This window comes from Staurois parvus, unplaced genomic scaffold (genome assembly GCF_062004578.1).
Source record: "Staurois parvus isolate SC_StPar_1 unplaced genomic scaffold, SC_StPar_1.0 ptg000312l, whole genome shotgun sequence".
Lineage (NCBI taxonomy): Eukaryota > Metazoa > Chordata > Amphibia > Anura > Ranidae > Staurois > Staurois parvus.
The window spans coordinates 1542145-1568082 of record NW_028318108.1 but is presented as its reverse complement, the minus strand read 5'-3'; the positions used below and the strand labels follow the sequence as shown (position 1 = coordinate 1568082).

Sequence of the window (25938 nt, the reverse complement as noted above, 5' to 3'; positions counted from 1 at the left end):
GCGGAGAGGAACTATGATATCGGTGATCGAGAGCTACTAGCGATTAAAACGGCGTTAGAGGAATGGAGGTACCTGCTGGAAGGTGCGGTGCACCCCATCTTAATATTTACTGACCACAAGAACTTAGAGTATCTGAGAACCGCCAAGCGCCTACGCCCGCGACAGGCGAGATGGGCACTATTCTTTTCAAGATTCAACTTCCACATTACGTACCGGCCGGGATCAAAGAACACTAAGCCGGATGCGTTATCACGGATGTACGAAGACGCCAAGGAGATCCCAGTACCCGACACCATCCTATCCTCGGGTAACTTCTTGGTCCTTCAGTCGGACCTTCGTTCCAGGCTAATGGAGGCATCCACAAACTTCTCTACCCCAGGCGGAGGGCCGCTCCAGAACAAGGGGGGACTCCTATGGAGGGAAGATCGAATTGTGGTGCCGGAAGAAGCCCGAACCCTGGTCTTGGGGCATTGCCACGACCACCCGATGGCGGGGCACTTTGGCCCAGAAAAGACCCTGGAACTTCTCCGACGCTCATTCTGGTGGCCAGACATGGCTAAGGATTGTAAGGGCTATGTAAGGTCCTGTGTCACCTGCCAGAAGAACAAGCCATCAAGAAACAAGGTTTGGGGTCTGCTGCGACCCTTACCTATTCCTGAACGGCCTTGGCAAAAGATCTCATTAGACTTTATAGTCGAGCTTCCGCCATCCCTAGACCACACGGCAATTCTGGTGGTCGTGGACCGCTTGTCCAAGATGGCCCACTTCATCCCGTTGAAGAAAACCCCCTCGGCGGCCGAGACCGCGCGAGTCTTCATTCGTGAGGTAGTCAGGTTGCATGGGGTCCCCGAAGACATTGTCTCGGACCGAGGGGTCCAGTTCACGTCCAGATTCTGGAGAGCACTGTGCAAAGCCCTGGACATCAAATTATCTCTCTCCTCTGCGTTCCACCCTCAAACTGACGGTCAAACCGAAAGGACCAATCAGACCTTAGAGCAATACTTAAGATGCTATACTTCGTTTACTCAAGATGACTGGCTGCCACTTCTACCTCTAGCGGAATTTGCGTATAACAACGCCCGCCACTCAGCAACAGGGCAGTCCCCGTTCTTTGCCAACTATGGCTTTCACCCAGTCTTCCTCCCGGATTTGGTTTCGGAATGCCCAGTACCAGCAACACAAGATGTGGTAACGTTCTTCGCTGCGAACAATAAGAAGCTTCAAGAGGCCATCAGTCGGGCCCAGGAAGACTACAGGAAAGCATTCAACAGGAAACGGAGAGGAGATCTGGTATTGCGGCCTGGGGAGAAGGTTTGGCTGGCGACGTCCAATTTAAAGATGCTTTGCCCGTCAAAGAAATTGGGACCCAAATTTATAGGCCCCTTCTGCATTAAACGGATGGTTAACGAAGTAGCCTACGAACTCGTCCTCCCTGACACGCTCAAGATCCACCCGGTCTTCCATGTGTCCCTGCTGAAGCCAGTGGTCCCAGATGCCTTCCCTGACTGGGAATCTAGACCCCCGGAAGCGGTAACGGTTGAGGGAGAAGAAGAGTTTGAGGTTGAAACAATCCTGAAGTGTCGAAGGAGGGGAGGCCAGACCCAATTCCTTATCAAATGGAAGGGCTATGGCCCTGAGGACAATTCCTGGGAACCAGCCCATAATGTCCATGCACCCAGACTTGTCCGGAGGTTTTTTCGCGATCACCCGTGGTGGAGAGATCGGGTGGGCATCCGGAGGCTGCCCGTAGGGGGGGGGCAATGTCAGGGATCTCCTCGATCCCTGCCGCGATGGTCCCGGCGCAGGCGCAGTGCACCGCCCTGTGCAGGGACACGGGCACTAGGTCCGGGCCGGCCGAGGCGTTCGAGTTCGCGCATGCGCAGTAGAAGCCGCGGCCACCCGCTGGGCACCAATGGCAGCGCAGGGCGGGATATTTAAATGGCCATGAGCTGTCATTCAGTGCCTTCTGGTCTTCCCTGCATCCTGTGAACCTGTGATCCTGTACCCCTTGTAAGTTTTGACCCGGATTGAACCTGACCTTGCTGCTTTCTCCTGCTCTGACCCTTGCTTTGCCTGACCTCTCTCCTGGATGCCCCCTATTGGATTTGACCTGCTGTTGCTGACCCGACCATTCTATGCCCGCTGCCTTGTACCTTGCCGTCCTCTCTGTTACCAACCCGGCCCGTCTGACCTTGCTCATCCATCCATCCATCCCTTGCAGTGGGGTCTTCCGACCTCCTCACATCAGACTCTTCCCCGTGGGAGCCCCTTGCGCATACTACTACCACTGACGGGCGCACCCAGTAGTCACGACCTGGTCTCAGGGAGCTCCAAGTCTATCCCCACCATCAGGGGCCCTGGTGAACAAGCACCCTGGGACTTAGATTCCGTGCGCTGGGGACGCCTATTCAGTGGAGTGCTAGTAGTACCGCCGGGCGGTCCCTCACAACAACCTTATATCTATGGTGAGTACCCTTTTTTTCACTATTTACCCAAAGATGCCTTCATTTGATGGTGGGCAACAGTGAACTTTTGGGTAGCACACTATATGCTGTTTGCTTTATGACTGCAATAGAGGTGTGATAGTAGTGAAACAAGATGTATATACAGTAAAAGCCACTGAGTCAGGGTAAGGGCACCTTAGAATTGGCACTTCTTTTGCTTTTTTTTTTATGTGTATGAGCCCTTAAATGGGCCTATCCTTGCTGTTTAGAATTGTTCTGCTGCTGGCCAGCTCAACACTGCTGTGTCATCTGCGGTCTCTTAATTCTTGTAGTAAAACATCTATCTGTACTTGTCTTTAGTACAGTTCAGACAATTTTTTACTGCAAAAAAAAAAAGAAGCTAACAAACTCAACTATTAAACAGCTTTCCCTGTGGCCAATTTGCTGCTGCCTTTAAGCCAAGCAATAACATAAAAGTTCAAAAATAAATTGCACATCTAAAATATGTGATTCCAGAATATTGTGTCGCTGACGCTTTCCATGAGAGCTATACTGTTCCGTAACTCTACACGTCATGTCCTCAAACTTGCATTAAAAGGCGGACCTCCTTCCTCATGTTCAGTATTTTTTAAAATATTTTTTTTTGTATTGGTACATGTCTGCCATCACAGTGTCCAGTTCTCCATGCCCTTTTCTGACAATCCTTTGCCTACTAGCCTAGAAAATGGACAGAATTGATTGTTGATTCACCCCTACTGTTCTGTGTGTCCATTCTAAGCATTGATAGTGTGATCTCTGTAACGTACAGTTGTGATGAGATAGCGATAACTTCAACCTCAGTTGGGGTCCACAGTCAGTGACTCAATGAGAATGACATCTTGTAGATCTTGTGAAGTTTATTCCATAAACTGAGAGAATCTTACAACAATGAAATTCCATAGGTCAAAAGAACATGCTGTTTCCTGCTCCATGACATGAGGCTTATTGCAATGCATCTCTGGGAAGGGCTATCTATGCAACATTAGCTAAACTAAAGGAAAGGGAGGAGCAAAGACAAAACACTGAAAACATTTAAAGGTATATGACAGTCAATATGACAGTTATGTGAAACATGACACCTACCCCCATAGACTTCATTGGGGTTCAGTTGTAAACTTTCAATTTTTGAATGGGTATTAAGAATGGTGTTATAAAAAGGTGCCTTTAAATGTATTATGCAGAGACAGCACTAAAGCTTGTCTTGTGGATTTCCCCCATTTATGAACAAATTAGAGTTTTTTATATTAGTATTAGATTAGATCCAAAGACAGCCTTCAAAAGTCATGACTTTCAAGTTTAAAATGTTGGGTAAGGTTGGAAAATCAGTTGCTTCAGCTTAATTGTTTGATTTTTTTTTTGTCCATCTTCCCTAAATGAGCCTCAAAATGTTTCTAAAGAATCAACATTCAATTTTGTCTTTGCCTATAGATGGCTACCTCTAATATGTACCTATGGTGGATACAACTATAATATTTTGTTGGAAATTATGCACAATATTCAAGTTCAACAATGCCATTACTTAAAATTGGGTAGGATTGGTTTTGTCAAGAACAATGATCGGTACTAGAATGTGAACATGGAAAATCCACAGCTTGTCTGGAATTTCTACAACTGCACTAATCAAACAAGTGTATCAGTCACAAGTTTGTGCAACAGTCATCTTCTGAAAATAACGATGATGGCTTTAAAATGTAGAGATAGATGCGTTCTGTCCGTGCGGTAGTGTACGATTTCTCAGTTTTTCTGTGGATAACATAAAAAGAAAAACATACGATTTTAATAAAATCCATTTCATTTGAAATGAAAAAGTCAGTGTACATTCACCTCATGTGTAAGTATAGGTTAAGTCTGTTAATGGCACATGCAAGCACACACAGGGTCTTGGGTGTTAGCAAATCTGGAATCTGACCTCCAACACTGTTTGTATCATGTATAACATTTCCTCAGCTCTTCATTGTAGCCTTATTTGTATACTCTTACAAATGTATGTTATATGCAAATAATTTCACAGCTTGGATGACTATTACCTGATCAAATAAATTTTAACCAGTCTAACAAGGACTGACATGTTTTAAGCTGGCCATAAACTGGTTCAAACATTAGTATGAAAAATCTCATTAGTACATTTGATAATACTTGATGAATGTCATTTGAAAATACTTAAAATTGAATTTACTTTCAACATTGGAATTGTGAAATGAATGGAATTTCCTGAACAAAAACTGCATACATTGTTAGAAACTCGTTCATTCAAGAAAAATTTTCCATCCTGCTTCTTCCATTTTTCCCATCACTACCATGAAAATTATCAGCCGTTAGACCCCACTAACCATTAGAAAATCAAATGAATGGTTTGAAAATGTCGATTTTCAAATTACATTTTACTAGTGTATGGCCAGTTTTTGGGTACTCTGCGACTTTTGGCTCTAAGAGTGAAACATCATGTAACACATTCAGTGCAGCGCTAATAGTAGCGGATTGTCTACTAAAAAATTGCAAGCATAGTCCCATATGATAATAAATAGATAAGAAGTCTCTCGAATAGCCAAATAGTAAGATCATCTGGAAAAGTGCAAAGAGAGTTCAGCCACATAGATCTGGTAAGATGCTCAGTAGGTGTTGGTGTTCAGAAGATGATGAATGAAGAAAAGATATCCTTCATCAAACCATTTACACTGCCTCAAAACATGTTGAAAAAGGAAGACCTCCTCAAAGAAGAACTCCTCTCCCACATGACAATCTTTCCAATTTACAGATCGATCCAGCCAAGGGGACAAAGTTGCTTGCAAAGATGTCAGTCAATGGAGAATAAAAAACATCTCATAGTGTGGTAAACCAAATACAGACTATTTATTCACAGTTATGCACTTACATATAAGAATTATAATCAGCTTATCACCAGTTTCCAAAGATTGTTTCAAACGTCATTGCGCACCGGGCCGCAGTGGCCATCTTGTTGGTTTGAAAAAATCTATAGAAACTGGTGATATGATGATTTTAAAGTGTTACTAAATCTAGGACCCTGCATTCACTATATCTGGTCTCCCACAGTGCACAGAACATGGAAATGTAATTAGTTTAGTAAATACAAACTGCTAAATACATTTTCTCATCAGAAGTTAGAGCAGTCTTGTGGCTTCTATCAGTGTCCAGCTGAGCACTGGTTAAAGCTTGTAGGAGGAGTTTTCATTCTCCTCTCACTGTCCTATGAGATTGCATAACCCCTGACCTGGATAGTGCTGATTGGCTCTGTGCTAATCATATTCACCCACCCAAAAAAAAGAAAAAACTCTAGCAATACACACCAAACTGAGCATATGCAGAGTGTCCCTGAGGCTGTGTTCCATCAGGAGATGAAATGGGGAACGTGGAAGAAGGGGTGGATCAGTGAAGACACAATCAAACATCCTTTTTACACTATGCACAGGATTAACCCCTTAGGTTCCACAGTGAGTATAACAAGCATGTTTTACTGCATATACAGACTGATTTTACTGCTGTTGGTTTAGTAACACTTTAATTCTTGTATATGTAAGTGTATTACGGTGAATAAATAGCTTTTATTTTGTTTACTACACTGTGAGATCGTTTTTTTTCTCTCCTTTGACTGACATCTTTGGGAGCAACTTTGTCCACTTGGCTGGATTGATCTGTAAATTGGAAAGATTGTCATGAAGGAAAGGAGTTGGGCGAATGTCCATCCTTGAAGTCCTTATTCTTTGATCATTTATAGTGCTGTTTGACTGTTCCCTTTTAAGGAGGTCAATGAGTTTTGGTAAGAGGCATTGTGATTGGGTTGGTGAAGGGTATCTTTCCTTCATTCATCATCTTCTGAACACCAGTACACCAAGATCTATTTGGGTGAACTCTCTTTGCAATTTTCTAGCTGATCTTACTATTTGGCTATTTTGGAGAGACTTCTTATCTATTTATTATTATGTAGGACAATGCTTGAAATTTGTTGGTAGTTAATCCGCTATTATTAGTGCTGCATTGTATGTTTTATATGTTTTCTATATTGTATCCTGCAATATTGTGCTAGCTGCTTGTTTAGGTTATTTCTGAAATTTTAGCCCAAGCACAATTAATATCGGTGCTTTATTTCCTTCCTTCTATCTTCTTTTCTTAAAGACACTACCCAACTAAAATATTAAAAATGTTTACACCGTTTAACATTTTATTTTCCACTTGTACTAAAGGTTAGGGGTCCACCATATTTAATATCATGTTTCAAGCTCAAAAGGGATTTTCTTTTGCTTAAAAAAACAGGTCTAGGGTTTTTGAAAGGAGCTTTTATGGCCCTCAGGAACCATTAAAAAACTAATTGTGTCCTTAAAAAAAACACCAAAAACCTTCACAATTTCACCCTTCCAATTGATTTTTCCAAAAGGGCAAATTTTTCTGAAATGCCAACATTTTTTGCCAAAATCTCAGCAAAGAGAAAACTCTATTGTCTAAAACTCTAAATGTCTATTCAGGAACAAACTTACTTTAAATTATTTTGCTAAATTCTTTCAAACTGGCTTTAAAAAGCAAACTTTTGATTTGAGGAGTGCCCACAATCTACATGTAAATATTGTAATTTTTAACTTTAAGAGATACCACCTTCTAACCGAACCTAGATGTCAACTGGGTTAGAGTCTTCCAGTCATTCGCTGTTGTTTTCCTGATATAAAGCTGCTGCTGATGATTATATTTTCTGCACAATGTATTCACACCTTTGGCAAATACGAGCATACATGTTTATGCACCTTTTTAGAATAATAATCAATTGACAATAAGATGGCAAACTCTCATCGGCAACTCGCCATCTTATGTTTATCAGTACGTTAAAGTATTTGCGTACAAAACATAATGGAAAACAAATATATTCTGATCCTTAAAGTACTGTGAAATTATGGAGGGGGGTCAGCCAGATGTCCATCCCTTATTCCAAGCAATATGTTGTTTAGTAATACATTAAAGGTCTCTCATTGGGTACAAGCTGTTCTCCATGTTTACACAGAGGAGATTAAAAAGAAAACAAGTACTGAGAACTATGTAATTAGCTACTTTGGGAAAAACAAGCAGTTTTCATTTTTCTCTAGAGAAAATGAAATGTAATTTATCATTGAATGTAGAAGAAGGGCCTCAACAACATATTGAACATGGAAGCTATTTGAAAAGTGGTAGTCAAACACAAAGTCCTGGAAAAGCTGCTCATGGCAACTTCGCAGCAGGTTCAGCAGGCTCCATGTGGGTTGCTGCAGCAAACTTAACACAAAACAGTTTTTCAGATATCTAAAATACAAAGCAAGGTAAGTGAGCGTAACAGAGGGAGGAACAGACTAGATGATGCTGGATGTCCTCCAGGAGGGAATGTATGAGCGTTCAGTGAAATCAGAGTAAGCAATTTTAGTACAAAAGAGGAGTCTGCACAACTGTGCAATACTGAAAGTGGATTTCAGCTTTAAGGGCTCATTCATACCATAGTGCCAAGATGTCTGCATGTGTTCTGCAAGGGCACAACAAAATCAATTGCTCTCCATGTGCCCTGTTCACACCACAACACTGATATTTTCTGCACAGGAATCTGCAACATATATAAAACTCATTGAAAACTGATGGAAACTGACGTCTTTGCAAGTGAAATCTGCGCTTCATTTTCCATCAGTTTTCATGCACATATGGTGTGAATAGAACATGGTTACATGAACAAACATGATTACATCATATTTATAAAAGAAATAAGTACTTAGGTATAAGAATATGTATGTACACTGCTCAAAAAATTTAAAGGAACACTTTGAAAACACATCAGATCTCAATGGGGAAAAATCTCATGCTGGATATCTATACTGATATGGACTGGGTAATGTGTTAGGAATGTAAGGATGCCCCATCGTTTGGTGGAAATGAAAATTATTAACCTAAAGAGGACTGAATTCAAAGACACCACGAAAATCAAAATGAAAAAATTATGCAGCAGGCTAGTCCATTTTGCTGAAATTTCATTGCAGCAACTCATAATGGTACTCAGTAGTTTGTATGGCCCTCATGTGCTTGCATGCATGCCTGACAATGTCGGGGCATGCTCCTAATGAGACGATGGATGGTGCCCTGGGGTATTTCCTCCCAGACCTGGGCCAGGGCATCACTGAGCTCCTGGACAGTCTGAAGTGCAACCTGGCAGTGTCGGATGGATCGAAACATGATATCCCAGAGGTGTTCTATTGGATTTAGGTCAGGCAAGTGTGGGGGCCATTCGGTGGAATCAATTCCTTCATCCTCCAGGAACTGCTTGCATACTCTTGCCACATGAGGCCGGGTATTGTCGTGCACCAGGAGGAATCTAGGACCCACTGCACCAGCGTAGGGTCTGACAATGGCTCCAAGGATTTCATCCTGATACCTAATGGCAGTCAGGGTGCCATTGTCTAGCCTGTAGAGGTCTGTGCGTCCTTCCATGGATATGCCTCCCCAGGCAATCACTTAACCACCGCCAAAACGGTCATGCTGAATGGTGTTACAGGCAGCATAACATTGTCCACGGCTTCTCCAGACCCTTTCATATCTGTCACATGTGCTCAGGGTGAACCTGCTCTCATCTGTGAAAAGCACAGGGCACCAGTGGTTGACCTGCCAATTCTGGCATTCAGTGGCGAATGCCAATCAAGCTCTGTGGTGCCGGGCAGTGAGCACAGGGCCCACTAGAGGATGTCAGGCCCTCAGGCCACCCTCATAAAGTCTTTTTCTGATTGTTTATTCAGAGACATTCACACCAGTGGCCTGCTGGAGGTCATTTTATAGGGCTCTGGCAATGCTCATCCTGTTCCTCCTTGCACAAAGGAGCTGATACCGGTCCTCCTGATGGGTTAAGGAGCTTCTACGGTCCTGTCCAGCTCTCCTAGAGTAACTGCCTGTCTCATGAAATCTCCTCCATGCTCTTGAGCTTGTGCTGGGAAACACAGCAAATCTTCTGGCAATGGCACATATTGATGTGCCATCCTGCAGGAATTGGACTACCTGTGCAATCTCTGTAGGGTCCAGGTATCACCTCATGCTACCAGTAGTGACAATAACCCTAGCCAAATGCAAAACTAGTGAAAAACAGTCAGGAAATATGAGTAGGTAAAAAATGTCAGTGGCCTCCACCTGTAAAACCATTCCTGTTTTGGGGGTTGTCTCATTGTTGCCCATCTAGTGCACCTGTTGTTAATTTCACTAACATCAAAGCAGTTGAAACTGATTAACAATGCCCTCTGCTACTTAACTGACCTGATCAATATCTCAGGAGTTTAACTGACTTGATGCTATACTCAGATTAAAAAGTGGTGCTTTAATTTTTTTTAACAGTGTAGATATAATTGCCGATTGTGCTTTGGTCAGCTATTCAGTGTTGTCTCTAGACATATGCACAGCTGAAATATTCATTTAATTTCATTCGTTAATTGGAGAATTTCATTTTGTCATATTCGTTATGTTGAACAAATTAATTTTCGGGATTTGTTTCATATATTCGGCATTCGTTTCGTATATTCCTTTTTATTTGAAGGATTCAGTATTTTCGAATCTGTCTGAATTCATTGTGATGAATAGCTGGTAAAGGATAAGTTCACCTTAAAAAAAAAAAAGCAAATTTTTTTGCAGGTAAATAGGCATTTACTATTGTTTTTAGGAGCCTGTAAAGCATTGCACCAGCGATCAGTAGATCGCTGGTGCCATGCAGGACTCCTGCAGACTGTCAGTGTAAGTTGTCTGCACGTACATCGTATGGGCAGTCAGTTACACAATGACAGGAAGATTCAATGAACTACCAGAGTTCTACACAGTGCTGTGGTAGTTAATTGAGAACTACCAGCCGACAGTCACAAAGGATGTGGGTACCTGTATTTCATTCATTCACAGAACTCTATGAATGACATGGTTGTGTGGGCAGAGCCAGGGGCGGACTGACAACTCATGGGGCCCCAGGCAATAGGGGATCATAGGGCCCCTGTGTCCTTGCTCAAACTCAAAAAAGCCTATGAAAAAGGTACCAGGGGCATCTCATGGGGCCCCCTACTGACCCCCGGCCCTCGGGCAGTGCCCGAGTTTCCAAATGGTCAGTCCGCCCCTGGGCAGAGCCCTGCCACGTGCTTTTCAAAAGGTTACAGCTGCTACGGGGAACTTCTCCCCGTACTGCTGTCACACAGAGGCAGCAGATTGCTGAGCAGCTGCAGGAGTGGGAACATGTTACATGTTCCACCCTAAAAATGGTTGGAACATGAAATGTGTTCCCAGAGGTGAACTTATCCTTTAAGGAGTGGGCAGCCTGCTGGCCACCACGTCCTTAACAACCATGACTCCATGGATTCCCTGCAAACAGCAGAATGTAAACAAAAAAAACAGCATAGGGCTCTCCCCCAATTCATACCAGGCCCTTCAGGTATGGTATGGATTGTAAGGGGAACCCCACACCAAAATTAAAAAAGAAAATGGTATGGGGTCCCCCCAAAATCCATACAGGAGCCTTATCTGAATATGCAGCCAAGCAGGTCAGAAAAGTGGGGGGGACAAGTGAGCACCCCCTCCTGAACCATATCAGGGCTCCCTCCCCAAGTTGATGGGGACAAGGGCCATTCACATAGGAGGGGCCCGGGATCTTGGGGCTTTCAGATTCCGATAAGATCCCCGCCCACAAATCCACACAACCACTGGGCCAGGGTTGTGGGGATCTGCAAGCGGGGATCTTATCGGAATCTGAAAGCCCCAAGATCCTGGGCCTGTCCTATGTGAATGAGTATGGGGTACATAGTACCCTTACTCATTCACCAAAAATAGTGTGAAAATTAAGTAAAAACAGTACACAATTTTTGACAAGCCCTTTATTAAAAAAAAACAAAAAAACAATGTTCCCCAAAGTAAATACAGGGTCAGCCATGATGAATGCCAGCAGCTAACCTGAAAAAATAAACAAAAAAAAAAGTTTTTTCTTTTTTTTGCTAATTCTAGCTCTTCTTTGTTTACATTCTGCTGTCAGTGGGGAACCCCACTGACAGCAGATGAGTCATAGTTGTTAAAGCGGAGTTCCTTCACAGGTCCCAGAGGACTGCAGGCCACTGACAAAGCACAGCACACATGCACAGTAGGAAACTGACTTAGTTTCCCTTAGCCAAGATGGTGCTGCCAGCACTTGATAGCCAATTAAAGAATAGGCTCGGGTGAGGACATGCTGGATGCCTGGAAAGGTAAGTGCCCTGATATTAAAAATCAGCAGCTACAGTATCTGTAGCTGCTGACTTTTAGTTTTTTTGGGGGAGGGGCAGGGTGGAACTCCTCTGAACGCATGCGGCAGCTGCCTGCTCCTTAACAACAAGCTATTCACAAATCAACTTGGATCATTTGGTACTTCGGATGCTTCAAACATCCGAATTAACTAAATGTTATGTTTTGTTATAATTTGTTTTGGATTCGCTGAAATTCATTACTATTGTCATTCAGAGGTTCGGTTACATCTGAATCTCTCAATATCGAAAATGTCAGACGAATTTCGATTTATAACGAAATGAACTACATATGTCTAGTTATCTTCTATTAATAGGTAGCTGAGTTAAAGTTGAACTTTAGGCAAACAGCTAAACACATAGCTGATGTATACATAGCTGAACTGTGTTATCAGTCAAAGGATTTATAATTTTGTCCAGCCACTTCTGGGACTCACACATCCCTGCAAACAGCAGAACCAGGAGGGTAAGCCCAGAGCAATTGGAATTTACAGTGAAGGAAATAAGTATTTGATCCCCTGCTGATTTTGAATGTTTGCCCACTCACAAAGAAATAATCAGTCTAAAAATCGAATGGTAGGTGTATTGTAACACTGAGAGGCAGAATAGCAACAAAAAAATCAAAAGAAATGCATGTCTAACAAATGATGCACTGATTTGCATGTTCATGAGAGAAATAAGTATTTGATCCCCTATCATTCAGCAGGATTTCTGGCTACCAGGTGTCTTTCATACAGGGAACAAGCTGAGATTAGAAGCAGTCTCTTAAAGGGAGTGCTGCGAATCTCATTTTGTTACCTGTATAAAAGACACCTGTCCACAGGAGCAATCAAACAATCAGATTTCAAACTCTCCACCATGGCAAAGACCAAAGAGCTGTCCAAGGATGTCAGGGACAAGATTGTAGACCTACACAAGGCTGGACTGGGCCACCAAACTATCGCCAAACAGCTTGGTGAGAAGATGACAACAGTTGGTGCAATCAGTCGCAAATGGGAGAAAGACAAAACAACTGTCAGTCTCCCTAGGTCTGGTGCACCGTGCAAGATCTTACCTCGTGGAGTGTCAATGAACATGAGAACAGTGAGGAATCATCCCAGAACTACACATGAGGATCTTGTCAATGATCTCCAGGCAGCTGGGACCACAGTCACCAAGAAAACAATTGGCAACACACTACACCGACAAGGATTGAAATCCTGCAGGACCCGTAAGATCCCTCTGCTCAAGAAAGCACATGTCCAGGCCCGTCTGAAGTTTGCCACTGAACATCTGAATTATGCAGAGGAGGACTGGATGAAAGTGTTGTGGTCAGATGAGACCAAAATCGGGCTCTTTGGCATCAACTCAGCTCAACGTATTTTGAGGAGGAGGACTGCTGCCTATGACCCCAAGAACACCATCCCAACTGTCAAACATGGTGGTGGAAATATTCTGCTTTGAGGGTGTTTTTCTGCTAAGGGGACAGGACACCTGCACCACATCAAAGGGACGATGGACAGGGTAATGTACCGTGGAATCTTGGGTGAGAATCTTCCTCCCTCAGCCAGGGCATTGAAAATGGGTCGTGGATGGGTGTTCCATTATGACAATGACCCAAAACACACGGCCAAGGCAACAAAAGAGTGGCTCAAGAAGAAGCACATTAAGGTCCTGGAGTGGACTAGCCAGTCTCCAGACCTTAATCTGATTGAAAATCTGTAGAGGGAGCTGAAAGTTCGAGTTGCCAAATGTCAGCCACCAAACCATAATGACTTGGAGAGGATCTGCCAAGAGTAGTGGGCCAAAATCCCTCCGGAGATGTGTGCAAACCTGGTGGCCAACTACAAGAAACGTCTGACCTCTGTGATTGCCAACAAGGGATTTGCCACCAAGTACTAAGTCATGTTTTGTGAAGGATCAAATACTTATTTCCCTCATGAACATGCAAATCAGTGCATTATTTGTTAGACATGCATTTCTTTTAAATTTTTTGTTGCTATTCTGTCTCTCAGTGTTACAATAAGCCTACCATTGGATTTTTAGACTGATCATTTCTTTGTGAGTGAGCAAACATTCAAAATCAGCAGGGGATTAAATACTTATTTCTTTTACTGTATATCTCATCCATATATTTCAAAGCTATTCCAATATCAAGCTTAGTATGACAAGTGAAAGTTAGCAATTATGCATGTAAGGTAAGGGTCCAGATGTTTAAATTACATCTATACACAAATATAAAGTAGTACCAATTACCTTCTTCCTTTTCTTCTTTGAGACTTTCAGTTTTCTACTCTGTTTTAGGATGGCTTTAAATGTAATTGATGAAATTTGGGCTGTGACTTTAATTTTCAAGCGTGGTAACTTTCCTGGGAAGCATACATTAAGGAGAGAAAGTAAATATAATCTCATAGCTATTAGTGAGTGATTTAGGAAAAGAATGAAAGGGAAGTGTATGATGAGTAGTAGTCCAGAATGCTTTAGATTTTCTTCTTTTAGATTATAATCTCTAAAGAACAGGGTTCTCTGATTCCTCTTGAATTGAATTATATTGTAATTGTACTGTCCCTGTTCCCTGTACATATGGAAACCTTGTAAGAATGCAAAACACATCTCTGTTTCCTTTGCTGCAGCAAAAAGCTAAATCTACATGAGGTGTCCCATTCTATTCCTAGAGGGGTCTGTCTTAATCTAAATTTCCACATTGCCATACTGTGAGAATTGTTCTGATTCTTCATCAAACTGGAGTTCATGTATATGGTGACGGTAGGGCTGAAAATGTCATTGGGCAGTCCTATTGGACACAGAGGGGATTATTTACTAAAGCTGGAGAGTGCAAAATTGGTGCAGCTTTGCATAGAAACTAATCAGCTTCCAGGTTTTATTGTCAAAGCTTAATTGAACAAGCTGAAGTTAGAAGATGATTGGCTATCATTCTGAGTGCTCCCGTTTTAGTAAATCTACCCCAGAGAGGCTATATATAGGCTATATTTTGGCATGCCGTGCAGTGTGGGGAATGTGAGATAGGGGCAGAGTACCTCTAGTTAAGGAGGGAAAGGAATATTTTAAGGAGAGGTTCCTGAAGGGATAGTTTAGGGATGGTCAGAAACACCCCATAATACTTCTTGGAGTTTGGGAAGAACCCTTTTGCCCAGGATACCTTTGAATTGGCACGTCCTACAAAGCCAGCACATCACCTTATCTAGAGGTCTACTGTAAGACTAAGGGACATGTTCAAAGAGCAGTTTTTGAGCACAATGCACACGTAAGTTCAACATATTACGGAACTGTAAAAATGCCTCAAAGTTTACTGCCACGTTTTTGTAGTGTTTATTATTAATTACATAAACCAGAAAATTCTTAGACGAGGTTGTCACACCTGGTCCCTTTAAATCACTGACACCAAGATAGACCCAGCCACACGTGGCTGCGGAATGTTTCTTTAAAAATTTGGCAGAGTGAGATGCCCAAGTAAGGGTAATGGCACATGGTGGACCTTGGAACTCAGGAACAGTTCTCACCAGAGTTCCCGGGAGATAAAAGAAGCCAGAACGTTTGACTTGAATGTGAAATATAATCTTCGACATGACTGACCTTTTACTTGTTATACTCTATAGAGTAATATAATTTTCAAATAATTGTACATATTCAGCTGTGAAAAGTGACAGATTCATTCTTAAGAATTTAAATATGTATACGCCTGCAAATGTCATCGCACAGGTGGCAGTTCTCATGCCATATAAAATCCCAGGACAGATTGCATAATTTGGCTTCCAAAGAATAACTTTAATTGTTATCTTAGCTCAACCAAATGAGAATATGGAGCTGAACATTCAGCAGGTGTAGACTAAATTATTACATTTAATTATAACTGTGGATCCTGAATGCAATCTTATTATCACCCACAAATACGTAAAAATACATTTGGTTGGCCTGAGCTAGAAATAAAGACTAGGCTTAGCATTTGAAGCAAACCAGTTTAAGTGTATTTAAACCCAAAAGCAAAACTTTAATATATTACAGCTTACCAGTCCAGATGTTGTGGCTGCATTATTGTTCTTTTTACTATTTTTTTCACCTGGTAATACTATGGCTATGTTAATTTTTCCATAGTATCTATGGAGGAAGCCATGGCTGTCACCAAGGCTGCTCTTGATTTGAAATACAAACACGTCTTCCTGTTCATCTACATCAGGGGTCTCCAAGCTTTCCAAACAAAATGCCAGTTTACTGTCCTTCAGACTTTAGAGGGGCCATGTTGTGGCCAGCGGGGCTAGAAAAAGTCTCAGGCCCAACATTATTGAGAGTAAAAAAGGTCTCAGGTGTGGTGTTCAGTTGCACAGTGCCTGTGGTCAGTAGGAGGAGGAGTAGTGCCCCATCATTGCTATCACTGGAAGGAATATTGGCCCATCATTGATCTTAGTGGATGGAATAGGGCCCCATCATTGATATTAGTGGGAAGAATAGTGTCCCATTGCTGGTGTCAGTTGGGAGAATTATGCCCCACTTTTGGTGTCAGCATTAGGAATAGTGCCCCTAGGGCTGGATAAAGGCTAGAAGAGGGCCACATACGGCCCCTGGTTCACAGTTTGGAGACCACCGATCTACATTATCTGGGACAGGGGGACTTGCAGTTTACAGAAGATAGCTTGGAATTTGGTAAGATTGCTTGTGCTTTCAGGTAAGCTCACAGGAAGTGACAATGACTTCATTTATGGCAAAATTAACAGGTATTTTCTGTACTTTGAAAATGTTTTTAGCCTGAAAAAAATGCTGCTGCCCGCATCTAAGGTCTGATAAGCTGTGATATATTACATTTTTGTTTGTGGGTTTAGATATGCTTTAAAATTTATGTAAACAAAGATTTCAAATACCCAGAGCAATAATGTTTAGGTGTACAGCTCATGTATTTTAACACTGCTAATTCAAGACTGTGACCAAGCAGAAACATGGTCACAGTCAAAATGTATTAAAGCATAACTGACTAAGGTTGAGGAGACCACAAAAGCTCACATGAGCACACAACTGTTCTCAGACTTACAGGCCTGTACCTGACTTATCAAAAAGCCAAAATTAGAGATCATCCAAAGGACAAAAAGAGTGGTAACAAAAAAATGTAAAAAATGAGTGCAGTCCTTTTGTAATCATATATACTCATCCTGACCACATCAGCCATTCAAGAGTTTATTTATCAGCCTTGAAAGCTGTGGAAATAAGTGAAACCTGCACCATGCATTTTTTACCACTACTTTTCCTTTACACTGACCTTTCAAAATAACAATGCTGTAATTTAGAGGCTGCAAAAATGATTACATTATAATATGTTTGGTAAAGTGTTAGTTCACATTTACCAAAAAAATGTAAAGGTGAACTAACTTTGGACACCCACCGCCTCCCCCCTCCTGGTCTAACTGTCAGCCGGTCCAGCAGTCCAGGGTTTTAAAATCCCCCCCCTTTTCTCCCTCTTTTCTGTGTGACACTTCTGGGGCGGACATTACAGTATATCGATCTGGTGTATTCCGGAAGCACTGCATGGAGAATAGGGAGAATAGCATGGATTTCAAACCCCTGAAGGTAAGTACAGCGGGGACCTAGGGGATGGGCAAGGGTATCTGGTGTTAGATCACCTTTTCATTTTTTCTGTAAAGGTGAACTAACCCTTTAAATTGTGCTTTTTTTTCAATACAGGTCTATACATCAAACAAAAAGAGGGACAACTGAAGAGCAAAGAGAGACAGAAGGATTTGGTTCCAAAAGTAGGTCAATCCCTCTAAATTATGGACATTTGGAAGCTATGTTACAGTACAGTCAACATATGTTGACTTTACATATCTGTTTTTGTGGCTTCAACTAGCACAGACTATGTTTCAGCTCTAAATGTTTCACTTTTTATTGTAACAAATTGTTCAATTAAAACTAGCAAAAAATGAAAACATACCTTGATTTCTGTAGGTCAGGGCCTCCAGGATGTCAGTGGCTGACATTTCTCCTAGACAATTGTTATCAAGATCCAGTTCAGAAAGCTGCTCTGAGTAACGGATCAGACTAGAAAAACATTGAATATCCAAAAATAAGTAGATGATCTCATTCACCTTGTTGCCATTATTACCATGAATATATACTGTTTACACATGGATGTAAAAGTTCTCCAGTTCTCCAGTTACTAGCTTACAGTTAGTAATAGGTTATGTGTTAATAATAAGAGTGAGGGTGAAAGCTGAAGTTTTGTGAATTTTGTTTTATTAAAAACAGTACCAGGGTCTGGTGCTGGTGACTGTGTGTTCGGTTGTAGTCTTCATTTCTCTGCCCCCGGATATCCCTGTAACTGTGATCTTTCAGTGCATCAACTATGATTTCCCTTTCCACCCTATCAGCTCCATTCGTAGAAGTTGTACTATTGTTTCCCACAATAAAAACCGCTCTATGATTGAAGGATGGGCGTGTGAATGAAAGGTCTGCCTCCTCTGTTCATAGAGTGCTTTTCACTGTGGGATCCAATGTTATGGCATATGAATGGAGCAAGAAGGCCGAAAGGGCTGTAGCTGCTTATACTAACGTCACAGCACTGTCAGATTACAGCTGTGGGGGTATCTGAGGACAGAGGAATGAAGATGTCAACCTAACACAGCAGCCACCAGCACATGGCACAATTTTTCCTTCATTGTAAGTACTGTCCCTTTGTGCTGTTTTTTTTTAAAAACATTAACTACATTTCACAAAGTTTAAGCTTGAAGTTAAGGTTAAAGTTTAAAAGTTAGATTAATGGGTAGCCAAAACATGTAACATCAGCACACCATGGATCTTCAGATTGGAGCCCAAAAATGAATTAAAGGGATGATAACACATAAGCAAATTGCAATGTTTTGTGGCCATGCAGGACCCCTCCATCAGGCATGTCTTCACATGCCTGATGAAGAGGTTCTGCAGGACCCCGAAACTTTGCAATTTACTGCTGAGATGTGATCCTTTTAATACATTTTTAGACATTATTCTGAAGATCCATGGTGTGGTTCCAATCTGGTAGTTTCTAAACAGCACTTGCTTCAAGTCATTCTATGAACGTGTTACACAAATTTCTGATTGGTTATTTTTAGTAAAGTTTGGCAGAATGTCATCCTTTTCAGATCCAAGTCAACTGGTGGCTTCCACAGCAGATAAAGGAAATGGGTAAAAGACAGAGATATGCCTCTATTTTGTAGTTTGTACATGCAATAACTGAAGGTAATAAAAGTCTTGATAACGTCTAGTAACCTCATGAGCTATTGTGCACTGTGCACTCACTATATCTGCATCCTAAGTACATGCAAAGTACTTACCTGCTCAGCAGCTGAGAAAATTCCAACACACCGGTCTCCCTTTCTTGCCCCATGGCATCAATCCCATTGTCAGCCAGATGTAACTTGGTCACCCATGGACCAGGTGGCAGTACTGTTTTTTTTGTTTTCTTTCTTCCTAAGAATATTTTGTTAATATTGGTGGTGTATTTTATATAATCTAATATTTAGACATCTGTGCAGTTGCACCCACTGGGTCTGATTCCTCAAACTGGGTTATCACTCATCACATGCAGTGTTATAACAAGCTATAATGTCATATTTGATTAATCAAACAGGAATAACTTGGCGATAATATTAGGCACCTGAAACTGTTTCCTTGTGGTTTTAACTTTTGCTTTTTCAGTAGATTAAAATGAACTTAAAGTGAATCTGTGATGAGGGATGAATGGGAGCTGCCATAGAAAACCTGCTCTTTGCCATGGTTTCCATTATCACCAAAAGTGAGAGTAAAAGAAAAACCCAAATTCTGGGTTGTCCCCAGAACAGTAAGAAAGGAGAAATCCTCCAATAGGGACACTAGTTCTGTTGACCATTTGGGATTTCCTTACTTTGGAGGAATTTCCTCTCACGTCCTCTTTTGGCTATTTAATAGGAAGGGAAATCTCCATAATGATGACACAGATGGCAAAAATAAAACTGACAGGGGTTATAACCCTCCCTCATTCTATCCAAAATGTTAAAACATTTTGCCTTTAGTTTTACTTTAAATGAAAATAAATAAATATTCTTTTCCACCATCCAAGCTAAGGCTGGGTTAACACCCACATAGGTGATTCAGGACTGCACCTGTTCCCGCAGCCCCAACCACCCACACAAAACCGCAGGAGATGTGTGTGGGTGTCATTACTCCTAATGGCACCCACACACACCTGAAATTGCAGCAGTCGTTTCTCACACTAGGGACCGCACTGAACTTGCAGGCTGCTGTTTCAAACACGATACAGCAACCTTTTCCTTGCAAGTTCAGGACCATGGCAGCCCATTCCAATGACTAAGTTGTCGTGCCCATGCAAAACATGGCTCACAGAACCAGAGTAGTGTGAACCAGGCCTAAATGATAGCCAGCATAGGACTGCTCTCAGACGGACTGCACAGTGAAAAGAGAAGCAGCACAGTCTTGAGCTTATCTCTCTATCACTCTACTTTCTCCTCCTATCATTATGTTTATTGTAAGCACATGAACTAATCGGCCCCATGTGCTGTTGCTGCTTCTTCCTCTTTGGCTCTCAGTTTCATTGTATAGGAATTGCAGAGAATAATACCAAGTCAAACACAGGAACTGGACTGCTACTGCTAGCATTTAAGGGGAAAATATGTATAGATGTATTAATGAGTACAGGACTGCATTAATTTGTGTCTCTTATATCTGCCTGAAGTTCATCTGTAAACTTTTCACTACACTTCCAGGACTTGATATTCATAATGACTCAATGCTAAATAAAGTATTATAGGCATGAACTGCAATTACAAATCATAAATCAGATGTTTCACACTGCAATACTAAGGGCTCATGTACACTGCAGCTGATAAACTCACGTTTAGGAGCTGTTCAGCATTTTTTTCAGCAGCCCCTGAACTCACCCTAATGATTTCCTATGTGTCCATGTACACATCTTCATTTACAGGCATTTGAGTTTAGAGTTGTTTTTTTTAACGCAGAAAACTTGTGCTCAGCAGTCGATTTTTAGCAGCGTTTCAAACGCAAAACGCAGCTAAACGCGGCAAATCGCGTTTATAAGCATTTGTGTCTGAATTTTTTTTTAACTCTTCCAATTCCCAATGCTGTCCAGAGCCTTTTTTTCATCATGAAAAATGCATGCAAAGTGTTTTCAAGGTACTCAGATGGACAAAACACTTAACACAGGATGTTCCTACCAAGCTTGTCACACATTGTAATGACCAATTCACACCTCAGACCTCTCCCACCCTTGGAAACAAAAGATATGTTAATGATTAAAGTTTTTCTTTGTTTCTGTTATAAAAGTTTGCAAATAAATAATTGTTCTTCATAAATTTAGGCCAAGATGTATTCTGCTGCATGTCTTTGGTGAAAATAACCCAAATTAGGATGTATTATTTAGTTTGTAGGAAAGTTATAGAGTTCACAAACTATGGTATAGATCTGAATATTGATCAATCCTGAAGTACTGACAGCCAATCTAATTTCTTGAGGTCCAAGAATGTCAGAACAGTACAGATATCCCCCAAATTACCCCTTTTTGCAAAGTAGACAGTCCGACGTACTTCATAAGAGGCATGGCGAGTTTTTTGAAGTTGTATTTTGTTTGTCATAATTTTTTGGAAAATTAAAAAATTAAAAAAATTAGTTTTTTTTGTTTTTTTTTTACATATTGTCACCAGTGCAGTACAGCATCATCATATAACTGGCATGGCGGTGATCGGGGACACTGACTGGTGACAGTATGAAAAAACATATATATATATTTTTTTTTTATTACATTTTTTTTCTTTTTTTTAAGATTTTTTTTCCATATTTCACTATGACCAAAGTAGTACAACGTTATCATAGTAACATTGTACTACTTTGGGGAAGTGATCAGTATTTTTTTTTTTACATAATTTGCTTATAGCAAAGAATGACTCATCGATTCATTCAGGGTTTTTTTTTTTTTGTGCTTAGCTGTGATTTGGCCACAGCTAATCATATGACACGTGCATGTGATTAGCTGTGACCATTCACAGCTAGGCAGTAGTATACAGTGGATGGCATGAATGAAGCCATCCATTGTATACAACTGTCATGTGACCTGCTGTGATTGGTCACAGCAGGTCACATGGTACCGGCAACGGGGCCGATACTCAGATCTGTCATTGGCCGTGTCCGAGCTACACGGCCGTTGACAGATCGCGCCGCTCTGCAGGAGCGCAATCTGCGCATGTGCGGGAGGACGCCATAGGGCGTCCACCTGGAATGCTGATGACATTTGCCGGCTGCCATTCGGTCATAGGGTGGGCGGCAAATGGTTAAAGATTGACTCCACCAGACACCTTTCCTACCCTTGGAAACAAAAGAAATGTTAATGAGCAACTCACACCTAATTATCTCAACACCTACTGCTGTCTCTGCTTCTACTCTGTGTATTTCTCTGAAACAGTCTGAAATAGTTAATAATTTACCACTTTTCAGTGCATTTGGGAGGTTCTCCTGTGCTTATCTTTAAAAAAAGCTTCTAAAAGTAAACGTGCATAAACGCGTTATGCAAACGTGGCTAAGCAGATGTTTTTTAACCTACATTTTCCAGCAATCAGTTTCCATCATTCAGAAGTGTACATGGGGCCTAATAGGTGACCCATGAAGTTGCCAATTTGTTGTTTATCCATTCAGATTTTATGCTTTACTATGCCTTTGATCTGTAGCAAGACCTTTTTTTAGAATACATTTTTGCATTTTGCCATTTATCTATCACCTGTACCAGAAAAGGGAATTTAAAAAACTTTTTTTATTTTTTTTAGTTAGCCCCTGAAAGGTATCACTGTGACAATAGCTTTTGCCTTCTCTACCTGCGTCCAAGCAATCCAGTGAACTTCCCTGCTTCTGTTAGCCATCTACGGTGTACATCCTAATTGTAGTAGTCTTCAGCATTTGAACACATAAAGAAAATAAAGCACATTTACCCTTTTTCTTGCTCTTTTTGTGTTCAGTTGTTCTGTCAGTTGAAGTCACAGGTCTTTCGCTAATGTCTAGCTCTCCTGATATCGCAGTAACAATTCCAGTTTGACCTTGTGCTGTATGGACAACAAACACAAAGAGAAAAATTTGAGCACAAAACAAAGTAAAACACTTGAAATGGAACTGAAGGCAACATAAAAAAAACTTACAAGCAGGCAGGTTATTTATTGCAGAAGAGACATGTAATGTCTCTTCTGCAGTAAAATACACCTACCTGTCTGCACACAGTCTTCTGTGACATGTAAGCTAAGCTGGGCATGCACAGCTCAGTATACAACGCTGGCACAATCCCTGTATGTTGGGATGGCTGAATTCTGCGTATGAGCAGGAGTCACATCATATCATGCTGGCCAATGAAGATGGGCAAGGACCAGCACCCAGAAGGGGCCAGGGAGAGGACGTCAGTTCCAGAAATGGACCCTTCATGGTCTTCATTATAGTGACTTTTAATTGCACATTAAGGATAGTTGTATAAACCCATCAGAAAAAGAATATTCCCACTACAACCAACCAGAAACATGCATTTTTGTTTTTAATTGCATCAAAATATGGATGAATACAAATTCAACTGTAAGGTAATTACTGTATACAGCTGCAATAGCAATTAAAGATGATCTAAACCCAAAAACAAAAATGGAATGTAATATACTGCAGCTTTCTGATCATTAGATGCGGTTCCTGCATTACTTTTCTTTTGTCAGGCTTTGTATTAAATTAGTGATTATATTTTATCATTAAAAAGGCAGCATCACAGCATGAAATCGGCAAAAAATGGTGATGTTATGAGCCCACATTATCGCTTTTGGCTTGAAAATTAGCTAAATTGGACTCGAAACGTCGCCATTTTTTCAGACTTGATGCTGTGATGCTGCCTTCTATTTTTATAGGAAGCAATTTTTAGAAGTTTTTGGTGCAGTTCACCTATTTCTGCAACATGTTTTCGTTACCCTTGTGGATGTTGGTGGGTTGATGACTATAGCATAAGGTACTTTATTGAGACTGGTGTGCACTCTGTGATTCAGTAAACAGGGGGGATCCTCCAACTGATGACAACTGTTTAAGAGGGGAGTTCCCTCACTTTGGAGAGACTTTGTATCTCTTACCCTTGTGTTTACAGGACACTAAAAAAGTAAATAAAATCTAACATACATTTAACCATTCCCTTCTGAATCCAAATTGAGAAAAATGTTGGTGTTTTTGTAAGTATACACCTTACCTGTTGCTGGCGACACTTGGGGGTTTATTTACTAAAGCTGGAGAGTGCAAAATCAGGCTCACTTCTGTATAGAAACCAATCAGCTTCCAGGTTTTATTGCCAAAGCTTAACTGAAGAAGCTGAGGTTAGAAGCTGATTGGTTTTTATGCAGAAGTGAGCCTGATTTTGCACTCTCCAGCTTTAGTAAATAGGCCCCTTGTAGTCTGTTTAGAGCCATGGTCCCTTAAGAAGATGTGTGCTGCTGCATGGCTGAGAAAAGACTATATAGCCCTTTATTTTCCCGTCTCCTACTCATAGATAGAACAAAGGGCTGGGAGGCATGCAGATGGAGTGTTAGGAATCCCTGCCCACTACACTCGAGACTGGGACAGTGCAAGGACTGCTAGGGGGTGTAGTTCCTGGGGAAACAAGCAGTGAGATTCAGCATGAGACTATAAGTTCCAGGAGGGGAGGTGCTGGACATAATGGAGAGGACTAAAAGCTTACACCTCAAAAGGACAGTTCAATGTGGGGAGCAGATTGAAGAGGATCTCTGTCCAGTGCTGCTCATAAAGGACTGGGAGGCCGCAGGTTACTGACAAAGATAGCACAATGAGGAGAGCTGGAGTGGTGACATGCTACTGCTAGTAGACTGCATGAGGAGGGCGCTTCTTCTAACTAAAGGGTATCCAGATACTGTGGTTCCAGAGTGCGGGGCTCAGAACCTGTTACCTGCAAGGGAAGGCCATATATCTAAGATTATTGGCTTGAAAGTTGGGTCCCTAGACTTGTTGGACAATGGTGGACATCTTGAAGACAGATGAGAGGCCTTGTGGCCTCAGACTTTTCTTATTGCCTGTCCTGATAGACAATTTTGCATCTTTCACGATTACAGATTCGTTTGAGCTCTCAAATTTAGGACTTTAGGCCTCATCGCATGCCATTTTAATTACCTTCCCACTAGGGCTAGTGGAGTAGGGAGGAGCTATGCACTAAAATTAGGGCACTGTGGGTAAACTCCCATTTGGTGTAAGAGATGGTGGTTTACCCAGAGACATTGGGAAGTGGACTGTTGGGAGTTATCACTCCCTTAATGCTCATGTAGGAATGTGGTCTTTTATGGTCACCATGCATCTACAATTATATAATTTATATGTTTTTACAAGAATAAAGGAAAGGGAAATTCACTTTTACCTTCTAGAATCTGATGAGCTAAATCAAATGGCTGCTCAGGTGTCCTCTCTGCAGCCTGGCCCTGGGCATAATCTGCTATACTTGTGATTAGGTCTACTGCTCCGGAGCACTGCAGATAGTTCCCAGTAAGGTACAGTTCACTAGAAAGCCAAAGATAATAGGCAAGGAGTCAGTTAATTGTACAGTAATCAGATTTACAATATGTAGTAAACAGGAAGTTTTATAGTTTTTACAGTTGGCCAAATACACTGAAAACAAACCTAAAAAATTGCTAGCTGCTCTATTATTTAAATATTGTAGGTTTAAAGTGGTTTTCATTCAGAAAAACAGATAAACTTGATTTAAGGTACACTTTTTAAAGTATGGGGGTTACCACTGGTGCCTTCTTTTGAAAATATTTTGAAGGCTGACCTAAGCTGGAGGAAGTGTCAGTGGACTACGAGATTGCTCATGCGTGCCCTCACAGTAAATTGTGTACTATAAGCCCTCTGTCGCAGTGGAAGAAGGGACTTGAAGCTTATTCATTCACAGATCCCTCTGAACAAATGACGCAGCTGTCCTGGCAGAGTCCTCCACAGCTGCACCAACTTTAAAATGTGACAGGAGCTGTGGGGTAGAGGATCCCCCACCTTCTGTCACAAGGAAGGGGTGAGGGGAGAATGAGCTGGAAGATGCCACATGTTACACCAAAATAGAAAGGTGAACTTAGCATTTAAGCCTCACTTTATCCTTAGCCCTTTTCACTACAGAGTTTATACCATCCTCTCCCCTGTTTATCTCCTTGGTGCTAGTGTCTCCATTCCCATCTCTATAT

General features: G+C 41.5%; 1 protein-coding gene across 2 annotated transcripts in view; it reads right to left on the bottom strand.

The window, feature by feature from the left end:
• Positions 1-3320: 3320 nt before the first annotated feature.
• Positions 3321-25938, bottom strand: part of LOC149457584 (uncharacterized) — a 44082-nt gene continuing 21464 nt past the window's right edge. Inside the window, exons 6-11 of one of the 2 annotated variants that reach the window (XM_089683514.1) lie at positions 25125-25264; positions 22681-22791; positions 19024-19159; positions 17646-17752; positions 13964-14076; positions 3321-4226 (exon numbers count right to left, since the gene is read on the bottom strand). In XM_089683514.1, coding sequence (XP_089539640.1) covers positions 4218-4226; positions 13964-14076; positions 17646-17752; positions 19024-19159; positions 22681-22791; positions 25125-25264 — 616 coding nt within the window. In that variant the 3' untranslated portion in view covers positions 3321-4217. The remainder of the gene's footprint in view (positions 4227-13963; positions 14077-17645; positions 17753-19023; positions 19160-22680; positions 22792-25124; positions 25265-25938) is intronic. The other variant, XM_089683515.1, reaches the window with a different exon arrangement.